We start from the raw sequence: 17,582 nt of genomic DNA on the forward strand, positions 1-17,582 counted from the left end.
CCATAGTCTCTACGAACTTTCTGTTCTATGTTTTGTCTCAATTTTAAGTAGTCTCGATAACAAAGTGGCCTTCGATACTTCGGTAAGTAAGCCTATTTCATAGAGAGCTTACCCCTTCACTCTTCATAGTAGTGACGTCTTCGTAGAAAAAAAAATTAAGAAGACAAACGCTATAACACTATTTCTGTTCGAATATATCGGGTAATCTTATTTAGATCCCAAATTATGATCGGTTCAATTTGTCGATTTTATTCATATCATATAAAAATGGTAGCTTACAAAATGTTTATTCCTTTTATAGTCGATTCATATTTTTAGATGCTCAGTTCATATTTTATTATAAATAAAAAAGTTTTGTTAGACATAAAATTTAATTTAATTTTAATATAATAATTAATTAAAAAATTTCAAAATTGATGACCTAAATTTCTGATTCACAAAAAAAAAATCATGCAAAATGATATTATATTAACTAATCTTTCAAATTGAAATTTTTTATATTAAAAAAAATGAAATTATATTTTAAAAAAAAAAAAGAAAAAAAAAAAAGAAAAAAAAGGAAGCACCTTGGAATGCTAAGCGAAGGGTATAAGTAATTTTCGTATGAAGCATCGTTTCATCGGGTCGGACAAGTTCAGGTTGGGGCGTCGTCCTCCGCCGTGTGTGTCGTCTCCGCCCCACCGCCAATCTTCCGCTCCAGCCTGCATGTCGTCTTCGCCATCGAACTGAATCACCGGTAACTTCCTCCACTTTCTCAATTTCTCTCCATTCTAATCCAACAATTTTCTGGTCATTCACGAGGTTTTCTCCTCTTTTTTCTTTTGCCCCTTTCTCATTTACTCTGCTAGCTCGAACTTCATCCCTGTATGTCCCTATGCTTGGATTCCATTTTGTTTTCCGATTGCTTTGCTGAAAGTATCGTTTGGATTTCGTCATCACCCACTAGGGTTTTGAATCTTTTGAAGTTTTGATGCCCATTTCTGTTTCCCTGTGTTTATTGTTATTTTTTGTTCCAGTTTTCTGTTATTGACGACCAATCGGAAGCATGTACTGGCTTTGTTGATTAATTGATCACGAGCGGAGGATTATGACTAGACCGCATGCGATTTCTAGAGCAAGAAGCTTTCGATCTCGAGGAATTTTCAATGGAATTTGCTCCATTGTGTTGCTTTGTTTGTTCCTTGATCAGGGGAAGTTCTTGAGAAATTTGCGTTCGATTCCTCAACCTAAATGGAGTTTAGGTGATAGACAGGTTGGGGTGATTCATAGGAGAATCGCTGAAGTCTCTGGTTCTTCTTTGAACAATACCATTGATGTTGATGTATCTCCTAATAATAATAATAAGTCTGCAAGTCTCCCCCTATCATGTCTTGGATTAACCGAACATAGAGATTATCCGAGCCGATGTGAGTACTTGATTGCCCATCCCGATTGCAATTCAGGTGGATTTTTCAATTACATCACGTTCTTCTACTGTGACTGTGAAGGTTTTAGTCTTCTGGGTTATGTGGCTTTGGTATTTTGGCTTGCTGCGTTGTTCTATCTGTTGGGTAATACTGCTGCTGATTATTTTTGTTGTTCCTTGGAGAACCTCTCGAATCTCTTGAATTTGCCAGCGACCGTGGCTGGAGTTTCGCTGCTTCCTCTTGGTAATGGTGCTCCTGATGTCTTTGCCAGCATTGCTGCTTTTATGGGAAAGGATGCTGGTGAAGTTGGTCTTAACAGTGTCTTGGGTGGAGCTATCTTCGTAACATGTATTGTTGTTGGTGCTGTTTCTCTTTGTGTTGCTGAGAGGGACGTCAGGATCGATAGGAAATGTTTTATCAGAGACATTTGTTTCTTCATGTTTGTCATTGCCTCACTTGCTACAATTTTGGCGTTCGGTAGGGTCAATGTCATCAGTGCAATTGCGTTTGTTTCAATTTATTTGGTCTATGCATTTGTAGTTGCCGCACATGAGATTTTGGAAAAGGACTCAGTAAAAATGTCCCTGAACTCTGTAACACCTTTACTTCCTGTAACTGGAAGCATTTTCTCTGTTGGAAGTGAAGAAGATGAATCGGTCTATACGACTCTTCTTGAGTTCAATTCTGATGGTGATGTACCACATCTCCAAAATAAACTGCCACAATGGATGTGGTCTTCAAATGTTGCAATCTATTCAAATCAGACAATGAAGGGCAGTGTTGATAGTCCAAAAGCTTTGTGGGGTTGGAATGATGAGGATACAGCGAATGACTCCTCGTTTTTCTCTTTCTCCAAATTGTTTTCACTTCTTGAACTTCCATTGACACTTCCAAGACGTTTGACCATTCCCATTGTGGAGGAGGAACGATGGTCAAAAGTTTATGCTGTTACCAGTGCTACGCTAGCACCCGTTCTTCTGGCATGTTTATGGAACACCCAAGATGATCTTGGACCTCTGAGTGGAAAATTTGCGTACTTTTTGGGGGTTTCCCTTGGTGGTGTGCTTGGCGTCCTTGCATATTTGTATACAAGCCCTGATCAGCCACCTCACCAGGCTTTATTTCCATGGGTCTTTGGGGGATTTTTTATGAGCATTGCCTGGTTTTACATTGTTGCAAATGAGCTAGTAGCTTTGTTGATGACATTAGGTTTAATTTTTGGAGTCAACCCATCAATTCTTGGATTAACAGTGTTGGCCTGGGGGAACTCAATGGGTGATTTGATGTCTAATGTAGCACTGGCAATGAATGGTGGAGATAGTGTACAGATTGCTATGTCTGGGTGCTATGCTGGTCCTATGTTCAATACTCTTGTGGGGCTGGGTATCTCCATGCTTCTTGGAGCCATGTCCCATCGACCTGCACCTTACATGCTTCCTAGAGATAGTAGCTTGTTTTATACATTGAGTTTTTTAATGTCAGGACTTATTTGGTCACTTGTTGTGTTACCTAGGAATGGTATGCGCCCAAACAAAAATCTAGGAGTTGGTTTGATTGTTATCTATTTCTCGTTTCTCATCCTCAGAGTGAGCACATCTATGGTGGAGCACTAATGCTGGCAATAAATATTTGTTTGAGCTAATCATAGGCGTCTCAACTATAAGCAGGCCAGTGTAACATACATTTTGATTGAACGGTACCCAAAGGTCATGGGACTCGAAAAAGTTATTATAGATGCTGTTGTAGGAGATTATGATGCCTTGACTTTTATTGCATCATCTGCCTGTTAATATCATGATTTGTATATCATAGCATTGTTAAGTGAAATGAAACTAAAAGATTATTATCACATGTATATGTTATTCATTTTAAACTCTCTTTTCTTTTCTGAGGGTTGTATTGAATATGATTTTTGAGCTGGGAGATTATGGTAGGACACTCTCATTTAGGATCAAAAGTGCTGCTCAATCAAACCATTTTTAGTTTTTTAGCTCGTAAAATCTGTTTGGATTCAGTTTATGAAGGGCTCATATTCTCTGCAAATATTTTCCAGAATTTTCTTTGAGATGTTCCCCCTGCGAATGCATTCATGATTGGACAGATGGGAATGTTGAAGAAATTAATCGGTTACATATTTATATTTTTTATTTACAAGTATCAACCTTACGGGCTCATTTTGCTTTATATTCCATGTACATCCAAGTAATCTACAGTTTGTTTACATATTGAATGGGAAAGCTTGTTTCTTGTTTTCTTCCCTCAATCCTTGTAGTTGTTGTGATTTGAAGATCAAGTGTTCTTGATACGTATAGAAGGAAGCATTCAGAAACTTATCTTTAGAGGGAACACTGAAGTGCGAATCTGCAATTTGTTCTCTGATTTTCATCTGCTCGTTACATGTAACATAGACTGTATGTGTTTTATCTTTGATGGACAACAATGCTAAAATGCCGACGTGCAAGCGCCTGATTCTTTAATTCTATTGTTTCTGTTATTGAATATTCTGCTACAGTTGCCTTTATCTTTTCCCACAGTTATAATGACTTCCAGCAGAAGGGCCTGCTTGATCTACTCTTTATGGTAGCAAGCATCCTAATGCAAGGCATATGGAAGATTAAAGGCACTAGAGAAGCTAAAAGTTTAATTACATTTACACGGACAACTACAAAAGTTAGAAGAATACATTGCAGTTAACAAAAAATGCAGACCCAGTTCATGGAGACTTGCGTGAAATGGAGTGCTGCCACAAATCTCCAATTTAATCACAACAGAAACTTTGAGCTGCATTCCTTACAGGGAAGAGGACAAGCAATTACCATCCTCCCCTCTTGATTGTCGTCCCTTTTATGAATTCAGCAGCTGGTTGATTCGCCATAGATGTTGTCGAGAATGGCAATGACTCCAACAACAAAAGCCTGATCAATTCCAGGTTTTATTGACACATAGTAGAGATCCTTGCTCAACAGGACTCCAGCCTTTTTATTCTTTCCAATCTGCAGTTATTTAAAACAAGTAAGAATATACCGCTTCATGGGAGGAATAGGACCAAGATTAAGTATAACTACTCTCTTCGATTATATCCAGATGGTGTTGCTAGCTCGTTTTGTAATTATGATCTTGGATTGATTTTGCTGGATTAGAGCCTATTTCTGTAGTTAGTTATTAGATTTCTTTCTGCTGTTGGGCTTGTTATTTGTTTGCCTTTGTTTTTTCTTTTTTCACAATAAAAGCTCGGTTTTTTTCAAATCAATATCTATATATAGTCGGTATTAGACAGTATCAAGCCAGGTGAGGTGCGGGCAGGGAAGGCTCGTTTGGTAGATAGCAAGTAGGTAATCCTAAGAGAGATTCAATCGCACCTGAGCTACTAAATTGCCTTGAGAATCAATGATGCTGCTTTCTTTGCCAGGGAAGTATCCACTGATCTCAAAGTCCCAATCTTTCTTGCCGAGGTTTGGTTTTGTTGTGATTCTAATTCCAGTATCTTTGTCCACAGGAAGACATGACTTGGGCTTTCTCAAGCTGAAAACCAGCTTTTTGGATCCTTGGAAGTCGTATCGGTAAGCATTCCATATCTTATTAAAGCTCAGAGCCTCAAAAATCCCTCCCTGAAACATAAAACTGTGCTGAATAATCCCAAATCGACCATTTTTATGCAGGAAAAGTAGAAAATACTTGTTCAGGAAACATGTAGAACACTTAGTTATTACCTTCCCACGGATCAAAAGCAAAGCATTCCTCCTCTCATCTCTTAGAATCAGCTCCTCTGCTTTTCCCAGAATCCCACACCCATCAACACTGAAAACAACTTTCTGATCACAATTTGTCACCACGAAACCTCCTCCGTTAATGACATGTGGTCTCTTCCTAACAACGTACACAACCTCAGTAGATGAACAATATAGTTTGCTAACCAATGGAACCATCTTTCTGATTGTAGTTAAGCTATGTTTCTTTGTTGGTATTTCTGCACTCTTTTATGAAGTTCTAAACAGATTCGAAGGTAAATGATTGATTATTGCTAAGAAGGTTTGAAGAAGGTGAGTATCAATGGCTTGAAGTCAAGGTTGCTTGTTATAGAACACAACGAATGGTTCACGCACTGTTAGTTTTAGCCAATAGAAACAGAGAGAGGGCTCTGGGAATTATTCTATATGCACTTTGGCTAGATGCTTTAGTGCTTGTTGCCCAAGAAAAGCCATAAAGAAAGATTCTTTGTAGTACATATCTTGTGGAAACAAGCAATAGTTTTTCAGAAGTTTGTGTTTAGAATCCTCAAAAAGCCATCAATTTTGACAATCTGTGAGTTTAAGTTCAAAATCAGCTTTAGCGAGGAGCTTTATTGGAGAAAGATCCCTTTTGATGTAATTTTAGAACGGTCAAAACACGTTCGTCGTGATCAAAATAACTAAAAACGGCCAAACAAAGGTGATTTTGGTCATTCTAAAATCACTTTCAAAGATGGTTGGAATAAAGTAATCTAACGGAAGTACTTCTAACGCATCTTCCTAACTTGAGAAAACTTCGACTGTAAAGAGAGTTTCGTTTCTAACAACCTTGTCCTAATTGAAAACTATCTCAAATGCATATGGAATATGATAACTTCTTTCAATTTTGTCTTTGATTTTGTGTCAAGAGGAACCTTTTGAACTATTTTGAGTAGAAATCAATCCATTGAAATGATAACATTGACATGCTATCTCTTGAGGTCGGTGTTCAGATGTTCATACTTCACATTTGTTTTATTTAGAAATTGTCGAGATATTTGTATTTCTAGGTTAAAATATTAGTTTGATCTTTGTATTAGAACTGGCACTATTTCTGCCATTTTACTTTGAAATGTTCCATTTTAACAAATTTTAAAATTAGTCAGTTATTGTTGGCAGAGTTGTCAGTTTTTGTCTATTATGTATTGTTGTCAGCTTTACAATTTTAAAATGTATATGTTAGAGAGATTTTCATGCATCTATAAAGAATGCTTTGTTCTTACAATGTATTTTTCTATTTCTTTTTTAAGTTAAATAATATTGTTGAAAAATTGAAAATTTATGAATATGTTTTTTTTTTTTTAAGAGGAAACCTAAAATTAGGGTTTTATTAATTTATTGGAAGATTGAAAATAATTAGTTGGAAAAAATAATTTGAAGTGTCAAAATTCTACTGGAATTATGGTTTTCAAGAACCAGAAATCCATCGGTACTTCCATGGGAATATCAAGTTCATATGCCGGAGTAACAATAGATTTCGATCTTCATCCCGAAACCGCCATTTTCGAATTTCAAACACATAAGCCCCGTGGCAGAGAATGTAGAAGTTAGATAAGAATCACGAGTACCCATAATGGGTCCTACTCTGCTCCTCCAGGCGCCGCCGAGCTGCTGCAGTGTCGATTGTTCTCGAAACTGGTGGCTGTGGCCGAACATTGGCAGAAATCACCGGCGAGCTACAGAGTCCATCAGAAATTCAGAATTCGGAGCTTCAGCGATAGCGTAAAGGGCATTGAATTTGACATCGAGCTTCGAATCTGCACTGTTTCTTCAATCGGATACGTCACTGCCCCACTTCCTTTTTGTCTTCTTCATCTGTTTGCAATCCGTTCGACGATCCAAATATAAGAGTAGACTAGACCCCCTCCGTCGCCTTCAGTTCCCAGATTTCCAGAGGCCCATATCGCTCTCTCCTGTTCTGTTCATGTGATTGTCCAAGAACTAATAATGGGCCAGATATTGGCTGCTTTTCATCACTATTTGATTTGATATGAGGCCCGGGTACCCCCTCAGTCTTAAACCCGTGGTCACGCTCACACGCACACCAACTGTTTGATGAAATGTCAGGTAGTTTTCTTTTCCCCATTTGTTCAACTGGCTTGCCTTGGAGCTTTTATTTTTCAATGTATATGATTCAGTGTTTACATTACATTAATCTGTAGTTTCCTCTTTGTCTAGCTCGAGATGCTGATTCGTCATATGATCTATGCACCCTTTCCTAGGCATCTCTCCTCCACGTGCGTTCTGAGCTCTCTACCTACTTCCCATTTTTCTTCTTTGCATTGAACACCCAAAACAGCTTAAACAGAGACAGAAACTTACTTAATTATGCTCATTTCTTCATACTCCATTAAGGCTAAAGAATGAATTAACTCCAAAATCTTACTTGAAGGAAACCCAGATGCCTCAACTTTGATAACCAGTCTTATACAGACTTAGGGACGCTAGGCACAGGCTTTTCTCACAGCCGTCTTTACATTATTAATGGAAAGCTGAGTTCTTGAAAAGAAATATTTAAACTCCTCACAGTCTCTCTCATAAAAGAATGGTACTGCCTCGAGTCGAGAAAAGGCTCGTTTTTTCACTCAAAGCCTGTGACATGACAATAATGACTCTCTTTCTGGCCTCATTATCACTTGCATCATTAAAATCCCTGCAACCCACAACTTGATTCATACATTTATGTGCTGCAGTTTACTTGCAGAGCGGCTTTCTTTTGTGGGCTGTAATTATCTTTGTCAGCCTTTCGTATTACTGTTCTGTCACTACCCATGTAAGACCATTCATACCCAACATTAACTGTTGCTTTAGTTCGTCATTTGCTTTTGCAGTTACTCTTTTCTTCGCTCTCTGCTTCTTCCCTGCATACTTATATTTCTGCTGTTATAGACTTTCTGTGTTGTTTTCTTTCTCATCTGTGCTCTGACCTTTGGTGATTCACGACTGGGTTTCTATCAGTGTCGGGTGCCCTGAGAAGTGACTCGAGCAATGGCTGCTCGGTCTGTTTACTCTTCATCAGTGCCTTCGCTGCCACCACCTTGTCCAAAGTCTCCACCTGAGTACCCGGATTTGTATGGGAAGCGTCGGGAAATAGCCAAAATTCATATGCTTGAAAGAGAAATTGGTATTCTTGAGGTTTGTTCGAATTTGAATTGATTGTTACTATCTTCATATTCTGAAACTTATAGTTCAATTGCAAGCATTTCTCTTTTTTGTCATTAGCTTTGCTAAGTAGGCACGGAATTTTTCAGTTCTACATGCAGATCTGTTTGCTTGATTTTAGGAGCTAGTTTCTCATTGCAGTTCTAAAACAGATTCGATAAGCTTAGAACTTCCATTTCGTGGCATGAAATTTCTCCCAGACCTTCATGGAAAAGCACCACCTGGGAAGTCTCTTGGATAGGAAAATCCAAGAAAAAATTTTGGCTTCTAAATTTCTTGGGCTGCCTTTTCCCCAAAGCCAGGGGAATGAAAAACACAAGAATTCAATCTCTATCCCTCTAAAATCCATGGAATTTGAAAATTAATGGACTCGTTGTCTTCTCCTTTCTGTTTACCAGATAAAAGCATATACTAATTATCTCCTCCTGTCGTGGGATCGTTTAGCTGGACAAATGCCAAATGTTACACGAAAAATTGAAATTAAATACAATGATCACACATGTCGTGAGGCACAATACCCGGTTTCAAATTAGCCATGATTGCTTTATTATTAGCTCAATGCGTCGTTACATTTTTCTAGTTTTCTTGAAACAGGACGAACTAAAATCTGTTGAAAGTCTTCAATCCGTCTCTATTTGCTGCAAAGAGTATGTTTCTTCTTAATAAATTCCATCATCTTTTAATTTATTGAAGTTCTGATGTCTTTCTTCCGTTAATTGAACCCATCCAATCGGGAGATTGATCCATCCAGTCTTTTGCAGGATTAGCGACTTTGTTACGGTCAACTCAGATCCATTGACGCCTACGTAAGAGTTCCTTTCTAATTAAACTAATCTGCATAATTTTAAGGTTGCATTAGTTATGAACAATGCCCATTTTTTTTTCAAGCAGATGTAGGACAAAACATAAGCGATGCCGCTTCTGGAAGTGGTTATGGTTAGAACTTTCAACATACGAAATCTGATTTTAGCTCATCACTGATTACGTTTTTTTGTATAACATTTGTTACGATTGTATGCAGCGGATTTCCTTGCTTTAATTTGTCATGGCTGTGCTGCTGCTCTTGCACTGGATGCTCTGTCTCCCTTGAGGTGCCTAGCTGCTGTGTTTGCAAACCATGCAACTTCCCATCCTGTTCAAACTGCTGTAATAAGCCGAAGTGTAGTTTCTTCTCCTGTCCCTCTTCATTTTGTTGTAGAAACATCTCGTGCCGTAGACGGTGTTGCATTTTGTCATTACCTTCGATCTCATGCTCCGATGGCTGCCGCTGCTGCGAATGCAAATGCAGCTGTAAGTGCTCTTTTCCAAAATGTTCACAGGTACCTTCTTGTCGCTTCTGTACAAAATCCTGTTGTGACCCCTGCTCTTTATGTTGTTGGTTTTGACCCCTGCTCGCTTCTGATATAATCAATGTACATTATTATGAATATATTCTACTTTTTATTGATTTTGTCCATATTTATTAGTGGGAATACGATTGGTATGCCTTTTAAATTATTTAAGACAATATTTTGAGTTGTTTAATCAGGGTCCTACTGCTGGATTATTGATGGGTATCATTAGAACTGATTGGCCACAATTTGTCTATATGGTTATAGAGTTGTCTTATCACTTGTTACTCTTTTGTGAAAACATCCTCCTGTTTGTTAAGTCCCTGAACTAATCGTACTACTGGAGGCCTTTGTATAATATGAATCGATTAGCCTGGTCCCATATGCTTCTTGCATCAACGGTTGAGATACCATGCTCATGATCTTTATCTAATATTTAGTACTCCCCCACTGATCGGTACATGATTGTTCTTATGCTACTTAGCTTGTGAGTTGAATACGGATAGGCAGCATTGGACTGTTTTTGAATTTGACATATGAATTGGGCAAGGTCTCTGTTCGTCACTGTTGTTTTGTCTAGTTTTACAGTTTTGCTAGTAAATATTATTCGTTTTAGCTCGTTACGTATTGCTAGGAAACAAAATATCTGTTAGCAATGAGCTTAGACTTTTACAAGCTGTTACAAATGGTATCAAAGCCAAACATCTGGTGGTGTGCCAATGAGAACGCTGGCTCTCAAGGGGGCTGGATTGTTAGATACCCACATCGATTAGAGAGGGAAACGGAGCATTCTTTATAAGGATATGGAAACTCTTCTTAGTAGACGCTTACACAATAGGCCAAAGCAGATAATATCTGTTAGTAGCCTTAGTTTGTTATACAAAAATAGAAATATCTAGAGAGATTTGGGAGTTATTTAAGATATAACTAGGAAATAGTAAAGTGAAGTAAACAAAGTATGTGTTATGGCATTACATTTGGTTCAACTCTCCCCGGGACTTCCCAACTTCGTAAACTGACACAACTTTTCAGACTCTTCTTCTACTGTCTATTGGCAAATCAGACACTGAATTTTCCTATGCTTGATGATGATGATCATCGTTCTCTTGTTGATCATCAACTTCTTGCTGGCGGAATGGAAAAGCCAGTATCAAATGGAAAACGCCCTATACGAAAACAACAATCACAACCTTGTCCAGGTGAATGCCACTGGGCTCCTAACTTCGTGTAGATCATTGCTCCACACAATCGATCCAAACCCATATCTCGCGGTTAGAGCAGCATCCCCGCTCGTCATAAATGTGACAGTGTACATTTTCTTCTCACCAACTTTGGTGAAAACAAGCTTTGACGGTTTCACCATCACCTCCACAGCCAACGGTGCAGTAGTAGCCACTTCATAAACCGACCCTGCAGCCCCAACATTCGTGACTTCACGAGTGTATTGAACCACCCTCTTTCCCCCGAACACAACTGAAAATGTAGGGTAGTTAAGTTGTCCTGGGTCTGCAAACTTTCGGGAGCACGTTACATTCGATTGCTTCACAATTGCCCGAACATGATCAATCCCGTAGTCTAAGGAGCACAGGAAGGCAAGGTAGTCATCGATCGAGATATCGTATAGAAGACCTGGGGAGAGGGCTTTGTGAGGATCAACGTGGCCAGCTCCATGGCCCCATGGATTGGAAAACGCCCCTCCGGCAGCATCCCGGAGAGATGAGTTGGTGTTGTCCAGCGTGTATGCAGTGGTCATTAACGCAGATTTGATAGCACTTGGACTCCATTTCGGATGAGCTGCCTTCATCAATGCCGCCAGCCCGCTTATATGTGGGCAAGACATTGATGTTCCTAAATAGCAGAAGATTTATCAGCTAAAGAGCGAAAGGGTAAGCCTAAGCAAGAGCCATTTAGGACATACCTGACATAATATTGAACTGTGTTTTTCTCTTGTCGCTGTCCAATCCGGTAGGTCCAATGGACTCAGACCAGGCAGCCAAGATGTTAACGCCAGGCCCAATAACGTCCGGCTTTAGGATTTGGGGCGTTACCAAGTTGGGTCCTCGGGAACTGAAGGCCGCCACCACTGGAGATGGGCGCACGTTCATAACTGTCCCACCAAAGCTTAGCAGCGCCGTCGGCTTCGAAACTGACCGCACATAATGCCGGATCATGTCGCCGGTTATTCTCCCCACTGCCACGGCCGGCAGCAAGTGGCTGTCAGCCACCAATTTCTCTCCATTAGCCGCTGTGTTTGCTAGGATCATCCCAAATCCACCGGCATCTCGCACCACTCCTCCCTTCTCTGCTCTGGCGTTGATTCCCCTGTCGCAGACCACCACTTTCCCTTTGACCAATTCCGGGTCAAGAGAACCGGGCAAACACATGTTGCTGGAGGTGTTGCTTCCTTCATTGTACACCAAACCCACCGGCTTGTTCATTCCTTGGCCACTGTAGAGCGACACTCCAGTGAACCGCTTGCCATTTCCGAGTTGGACATAAGCTGGAAAATCCCGGTCCAGAGTTCCAGCTCCGACCGTCATGATCCAAGGTGCCACATTAACCAGAGAAGCCAAGTTTGGCCCACTGTTCCCTGCTGAGCACGAAACAAAAACCCCATTCTCCATGGCTGCAAATGCTCCTATTGCAATTGTATCCTGGTAATAAGGTGCAGAGCCACCGCCCAAAGAGAGTGAGAGTACATCGACACCGTCCGATAATGCCCGATCCATACCTGCAAGAATGTCAGATCCAAAGCAACCAGTGGACCAACAGGTTTTGTAAGCTGCAACTCTCGCTTGAGGAGCCATCCCCCTGGCAATGCCTCTGGCATACCCAAGTAAGCTCGCGTTAGCCACATGTGACCCAGCAGCCGTGCTTGCTGTGTGCGTGCCGTGTCCATCCTGGTCTCTAGGCGACTGGTTTTCTCTTGGATTTCCGAAGTACCCATCATTAGAAGCCATTTGATAACCCTTCGAGAAGCTGCGAGCTCCGATTAGTTTCTTGTTACACAGTGAAGGGTGGAAATCGGGCCCTGATTCGCATTCTCCACACCACCGCGATGGAATCTCCGGCATTCCAGTGTCGTCAAAGCTCATAGACTCCGGCCAAATCCCGGTGTCGATAACCCCAATAATAACATCATGAGAAGCCTGGTGGAGATCCTGAGTGTTGTGACCTTCCCAGAAGCCGAAATTGGAGTTGAGGCCGAGGAATCCCGGAGTTCGAGTGGTGTGAAGGTTATAAACAGAGTCTTCATAGACACCCAGAATGGAATCCGATTGGCGAAGCAATTGGGCTTCCTCTGGATTCAGAGAAGCAGCGAAGCCATTGTAGGCGGATGTGTAGGCGTAGAGAATGGAATCAGAGGTGGCGGAGGAGGATAGGGTTTGGAGATGGGCAGAGTACCAGTGATGATGTGTGGGATACTCAGAAGGCAGAGCATGATGTTTCATGCGAACGATGTAGGTTGTCTTGGCATCGACGAAGACACAAGGACGAAGAACAAGATGAACAACAAGAACAAGAACAATTGCCATGGAGCCCATGGGAAGAAAGGGAGAGTAGAGCAATATCTTACTCATAGCAAAGCATATAAGTAGAGCTAGGAAAGAGGGTAATGGCTTAACACAGCCCAAAACTAAGCTGACTTTCAAAAAAAAAAAAGAGCGGTTAGAGAAGGACAATGCAGGAACCAGTGTCTGGTTTATATGGCAAGGTAAAGTTGCAAACAAGGCTACCATTTCCCTCGTGTTACATAAATACCACCGATCAGACCAAGTTAATTGATTTTCTGTTCACTCCAAAGATTTCGTTCAAATATCATCACTATCTAGTATCAAAACGAGTTTGCCCTATTTCTTAGTAAAAAGTCTCGAACGAAGAAATCGAGATGCAATAGGTCGAGACAGAAAATCAAGTGTCAGACTTGTTTACGAAAGAACTAAAACATGAGAGCTTTTGCTGTCAGATCAACATGGCGCAACAAATAAAGACTAATGCTGAGGGGAGTATTAAAATATCATCACTAGCCTACTAGTGATTTACGTATTTAAGAATAAAGATACCTATATACCTTTCCACCCACGTAAATTTTCATCTCAAGAAATCTCTACTAGTCTCAATACCCCTTCACCCCACCTAGGTTTTCATCCCAAGTAGTCTCAAAATGTCTTATAATCTCTTCTCAACTAGTGTTAATAAAAAGTTTAAGTGTTTTCCACACAGAGGTATATTGAACAGATTTCTTAGAACTTCTTCGCCTCCAAAAATGTATACTTTTTTTGGCTTAGTTGCAGTGGTGAACTAGTCACGAGCGAAAATAAGAACATGCCTAGTCCATAATGAATGTTATTCAACAAATTTTGTTGTTTCTATATTGAAAATAAAGATTAGGGGGGAGTGCATGGAAAAAGAAGGCTACAAAATTTGTTGTTCCTCTCACGGGTTTAGCTTGTTTTGAAGTAGTAACCCGTGAGTGGGGATTTTGTATCTATAATTTTGTCTTTCCTTGCATATGAATGAATGGCTACAAACACCCACTCAGAAAACAACCAAATTCTCTGCATCAACGTATTACAATCAATACTCGCTCAAAAACTATATGCCAGACTTAAAAGATGTTTGTAACGGAAGCGGAAGCAAGTTCGATCGTACTTATACACCCACAAACAGAAATTGAATAAAGAGACACAAAAATTTACGTGGTTTGGAAAGAAGAAATCCTCTTACGTCTACGAGTAACAACAAATCTCAATAATCAAAGTGTTTATAAAGGGTATATTTTCCACTACAAAGTTTCTCCTAAATGACATTAAACAAATACAAAATGATAATCAAACTCGATGCATAAACTTATTCTTCATGACAAAAGGGTCTCTTTTTTACACTTTTTTATTTAAAAGGAAAGGAGTGATAGAGAGGACTGGGCAGAACGGACATACACATACATGCACACACACCATTTGCATAAAATAAGGTAACGGCTGCATCTCTTGCTTTTATTCTAATGCAAAACCTCGCACTGGCCGTTGTGCTAATGAGATAGGCAAGTTTGATTGGATATTGATGGGCTGTTTTAGCGTCGAGTTATGAAATCTTTAGTTAATAAGTCGGTGTATTTGGATTGCTAAGTTGTTTACACGTTGTCTATAAATTTGTGTTCGGATTGCTAAATTCTTTAGTCTGGGTTTTGAAAGTATGTTTTTGGACTACTACGTTGGCTTGAGTTATAAAGGAGTGTTGAATTCTAGTCCTTGTCATACATTGGAGAAAGATTTGAACTAGTAATGTAACAACTTAAGTGCATCGTTAGCAGATATTGTTCGTTTTAGTCCGTTATATATCACTGTTTACTTCGCAATTTTAAAACATGTTTGGTAGGGGGATGTTTCCACACTTTTATAAGTAATGTTTCGTTCTTCTCTCTAACTTATGTAAGATCTCACAATCTACCCCTCTTGAGACCCAACGTCTTCATTGGCACACCGCCCGATGTTGGGTTCTGATACATTTAATTCATGTGCTATAATACTTTAGCAGTCGCTACATGGTAAAATTCATGAAAAAAAAAACAATATCTTGAAAGTTCGTAGTAAGAAATGATTGGAATGGAGTTTTTAAACCCTAAGTTCAAACGGGGATTCCAACTAAATCTAGCTCAACGTCCCAAATAGACCTTTATAAGTTTTCTTAACCACACACTCCTTTCAAGAACCCAAAGCCAAAATCCCAACTTTTTTATCTCTCCATCTTCTTAGATTACTTAGCCTCACAGTTTTACAATACGTCGGCTAGAGAGAGGTTTCTACATTGTTGTAATAAATGATTCGTTCTCTTCTCCAATCGAAGTGGAATCTTATAATTCACCCGTTCGAGGGCTCATCTTAAAATTGTTGAGAATTGTCGTGAAAATTTTATTCATAGATATTCGTATTTATAAATACTTTTGGTATATTAATCACTTAGATTCAACCACGTACTCTATAGGTATAATATTTTTTAAAAAAAATTAATTAAATAAAATAAAGGTATTTAAGGAAAGAAAATGTAAAATAAAAGAATATATGTTCGAAAATATTTAATTATAAATATTTGTATATTTTCGACAATTACCATTTTATGGGCCGATCTAAATGGGCCGAATAAAGGAAAGGCCCAAACAAATAAGAGACTTTTGGAAATTGTCTAATCTAGATTCTTGACCTCTTCCGCAACACAAAACTACGATATTCTTTTTCACTTCCCGGGTTTCTTCTACGCCGCTGACCGGAGAACTGACGCTCTGCGGTCGAGGTTTCAGCCATGGCTACGCTGGATTCGGATGTGCCTATGGTTCCCGCTGGTGAGGCTTCGAGTAGTGCTGGTCCTTCATCCTCCAAGAAACCTAAGCGATTTGAGATCAAGAAGTGGAATGCTGTCGCTCTTTGGGCTTGGGGTACTTTCAAACCTTAATTTCGACTTTTACGGTTTCTTGTAGAGATATGTTGCAGTAGTTTGGACGTTTCTTAATGATTATTTTAACGTAATTTGTAATTTACTTGTGCAGATATTGTTGTCGATAATTGTGCTATTTGTAGGAATCACATAATGGATCTCTGTAAGTTGAAAGAGTTTCTGGAGTTCTAAGTGTTCTTTAATTCTAGATGTGGTTTTGGATGTTGATTTGATGTTTCTTACTGTTGTGTGTCCCGATTGGTTTGGTGTTTAGGCATTGAATGTCAGGCGAATCAGGCGAGTGCCACTAGTGAGGAATGTACTGTCGCTTGGGGTATGCTATTACGCCTCTTTTCTGAAACCCTAGCTTTTGTTCTTGTTTCCTTGTCTTACCTTTCTTATGCTGGTAAATTTGATCACTTTGTCTTATGGTGGTTGTGCAAAGCAGCCTTGAGATATCTCGGTGACTGAAAAATTATCTTAAGCTACTTATTTTTCTTGATCACACTGCCAAACATTAACAACTCTCTTGTTGAATGGACCATGCTTTTCTTTGTTTTATGTTGTTCATGTAAGCTATTTTAAATTCTAAAAGTTTCAGATCCATCGGGGATTTTCATGGTGGTTCGTCATTTGATCTCGTGTCCGCAGTCCTTTGGATGCATGGTTAAACCATAAATTTGTTTGAGTCCCTTTTGATAATCTCTCTTTCCTTTAGGGATTAACTCTTTTCTTTACCTCAATGCTTTGGTTTTGCACTTATTAAGATTGTTATTTGCAGGGGTTTGCAACCATGCTTTTCACTTCCACTGCATTAGTCGTTGGTTGAAGACTCGCCAAGTTTGTCCATTGGGTATACTTTCTCGTATCCTTTAATGTTTTTAACTCACAGAACCGTATGAAAATTCTGCTCATTCTTGATTGAACTTTTGTTATGCTTTTCAGATAACAGCGAATGGGAGTTCCAGAAGTATGGACATTAGGACCTTTGTACGGTTGCAACGTCGGAGGTCAGACAAACTCTACTTGAAATGTTTGTTGGTTGAATATTTGAACCTCTAATGTCCATTCCCAATATCCTGTTATGATTTGCTATATGTATCTTTGTACCTTTTTAAATTTGGAAGTAGTTTAACATAATCTTAGTTGCTTCACTCCAAGCATTGAGCTAAAAGTTTACGTTCCTTCTGTGAACTTCCCTGCTGTTCCCTTTGTGCATGTTTTTGGTTGAATCAGAGTGCCAAATCTCTTTGTTATTTTCACAGAGATGTTGCTAAATATCTTGGTGAAAGTCCTTTCTTCCTTTGATTTTATACTATGGTTATATTGAAAACGTAATTTGAGATGAGAGTGTTGATGATTTTCCCAATTCATAAAGTTATTCAATGGTATATTATTAAGGGTCAGAAAATAAGTGACGATTTTACAGTACAAAGTAACATAATTTGAAGGCTGATGATATAATTCCTCCAAATTTGAAGGAA

At 39.3% G+C, this 17,582-nt stretch overlaps 5 protein-coding genes and 1 long non-coding RNA gene across 9 annotated transcripts; 3 read left to right on the plus strand and 3 right to left on the minus strand.

The window, feature by feature from the left end:
- Positions 1-595: 595 nt before the first annotated feature.
- LOC111466565 (cation/calcium exchanger 4-like) lies at positions 596-3,254 on the plus strand. The gene is made up of 2 exons (XM_023111279.1): positions 596-736; positions 1,017-3,254. The coding sequence occupies exon 2, from the start codon at positions 1,088-1,090 to the stop codon at positions 3,017-3,019; it is 1,932 nt and encodes a 643-aa protein (XP_022967047.1). The 5' UTR covers positions 596-736; positions 1,017-1,087; the 3' UTR covers positions 3,020-3,254.
- Positions 3,255-3,462: 208 nt separating this feature from the next.
- LOC111467466 (protein LURP-one-related 6-like) lies at positions 3,463-6,004 on the minus strand. 2 transcript variants are annotated; one of them, XM_023112382.1, is made up of 3 exons: positions 5,117-6,004; positions 4,766-5,014; positions 3,463-4,399 (listed from the first exon to the last, which is right to left on the minus strand). In XM_023112382.1, the coding sequence occupies exons 1-3, from the start codon at positions 5,330-5,332 to the stop codon at positions 4,259-4,261; spliced, it is 606 nt and encodes a 201-aa protein (XP_022968150.1). In that variant the 5' UTR covers positions 5,333-6,004; the 3' UTR covers positions 3,463-4,258. The 2 variants fall into 2 exon arrangements, with proteins under 2 accessions (XP_022968150.1, XP_022968141.1); XM_023112373.1 differs by having other exon boundaries at positions 4,766-6,004.
- LOC111467550 (guanine nucleotide-binding protein subunit gamma 3-like) lies at positions 4,877-9,858 on the plus strand. 3 transcript variants are annotated; one of them, XM_023112497.1, is made up of 9 exons: positions 4,914-4,966; positions 6,771-7,240; positions 7,352-7,410; positions 7,867-7,946; positions 8,132-8,308; positions 8,930-8,982; positions 9,097-9,141; positions 9,227-9,271; positions 9,357-9,858. In XM_023112497.1, the coding sequence occupies exons 5-9, from the start codon at positions 8,162-8,164 to the stop codon at positions 9,718-9,720; spliced, it is 654 nt and encodes a 217-aa protein (XP_022968265.1). In that variant the 5' UTR covers positions 4,914-4,966; positions 6,771-7,240; positions 7,352-7,410; positions 7,867-7,946; positions 8,132-8,161; the 3' UTR covers positions 9,721-9,858. The 3 variants fall into 3 exon arrangements, with proteins under 3 accessions (XP_022968274.1, XP_022968265.1, XP_022968283.1); XM_023112506.1 differs by lacking the exons at positions 6,771-7,240; positions 7,352-7,410; positions 7,867-7,946 and having other exon boundaries at positions 4,877-4,966; XM_023112515.1 differs by lacking the exons at positions 4,914-4,966; positions 7,352-7,410; positions 7,867-7,946 and having other exon boundaries at positions 6,560-7,240.
- A 334-nt stretch (positions 9,859-10,192) lies between these two features.
- LOC111467869 lies at positions 10,193-16,633 on the minus strand. The gene is made up of 2 exons (XR_002714621.1): positions 16,588-16,633; positions 10,193-10,793 (listed from the first exon to the last, which is right to left on the minus strand). It is a non-coding gene; the product is annotated as an uncharacterized LOC111467869 (long non-coding RNA).
- LOC111466375 (subtilisin-like protease SBT1.8) lies at positions 10,771-13,241 on the minus strand. Its single transcript, XM_023110997.1, has 2 exons — positions 11,585-13,241; positions 10,771-11,514 (listed from the first exon to the last, which is right to left on the minus strand). The coding sequence occupies exons 1-2, from the start codon at positions 13,209-13,211 to the stop codon at positions 10,850-10,852; spliced, it is 2,292 nt and encodes a 763-aa protein (XP_022966765.1). The 5' UTR covers positions 13,212-13,241; the 3' UTR covers positions 10,771-10,849.
- On the plus strand, positions 15,843-17,436 carry LOC111467761 (RING-box protein 1a). Its single transcript, XM_023112816.1, has 5 exons — positions 15,843-16,099; positions 16,211-16,261; positions 16,373-16,432; positions 16,880-16,951; positions 17,044-17,436. The coding sequence occupies exons 1-5, from the start codon at positions 15,967-15,969 to the stop codon at positions 17,079-17,081; spliced, it is 354 nt and encodes a 117-aa protein (XP_022968584.1). The 5' UTR covers positions 15,843-15,966; the 3' UTR covers positions 17,082-17,436.
- The last annotated feature ends 146 nt before the right edge of the window (positions 17,437-17,582 follow it).

The sequence above is a fragment of the Cucurbita maxima genome, unplaced genomic scaffold (assembly GCF_002738345.1).
Source record: "Cucurbita maxima cultivar Rimu unplaced genomic scaffold, Cmax_1.0 Cma_Scf00002, whole genome shotgun sequence".
Taxonomy (NCBI): Eukaryota; Viridiplantae; Streptophyta; class Magnoliopsida; order Cucurbitales; family Cucurbitaceae; genus Cucurbita; species Cucurbita maxima.

Bases quoted from the DNA above. Each gene is read 5' to 3' on its own strand.
- LOC111466565 (XM_023111279.1), top strand. From the start codon at position 1,088: ATGACTAGACCGCATGCGATTTCTAGAGCAAGAAGCTTTCGATCTCGA.
- LOC111467761 (XM_023112816.1), top strand. From the start codon at position 15,967: ATGGCTACGCTGGATTCGGATGTGCCTATGGTTCCCGCTGGTGAGGCT. The intron at 16,262-16,372 runs GTAAGTTGAAAG...TTTGGTGTTTAG, and splicing joins GAATCACATAATGGATCTCT to GCATTGAATGTCAGGCGAAT. The intron at 16,952-17,043 runs GTATACTTTCTC...TATGCTTTTCAG, and splicing joins TCGCCAAGTTTGTCCATTGG to ATAACAGCGAATGGGAGTTC.
- LOC111466375 (XM_023110997.1), bottom strand. From the start codon at position 13,211: ATGGGCTCCATGGCAATTGTTCTTGTTCTTGTTGTTCATCTTGTTCTT. The intron at 11,515-11,584 runs GTATGTCCTAAA...TCTGCTATTTAG, and splicing joins ACAGTTCAATATTATGTCAG to GAACATCAATGTCTTGCCCA.
- LOC111467466 (XM_023112373.1), bottom strand. From the start codon at position 5,332: ATGGTTCCATTGGTTAGCAAACTATATTGTTCATCTACTGAGGTTGTG. The intron at 4,400-4,765 runs GTGCGATTGAAT...AAATAACTGCAG, and splicing joins AAGGCAATTTAGTAGCTCAG to ATTGGAAAGAATAAAAAGGC.
- LOC111467550 (XM_023112506.1), top strand. From the start codon at position 8,162: ATGGCTGCTCGGTCTGTTTACTCTTCATCAGTGCCTTCGCTGCCACCA. The intron at 8,309-8,929 runs GTTTGTTCGAAT...TTCTTGAAACAG, and splicing joins GAGAAATTGGTATTCTTGAG to GACGAACTAAAATCTGTTGA. The intron at 8,983-9,096 runs GTATGTTTCTTC...AGTCTTTTGCAG, and splicing joins GTCTCTATTTGCTGCAAAGA to GATTAGCGACTTTGTTACGG.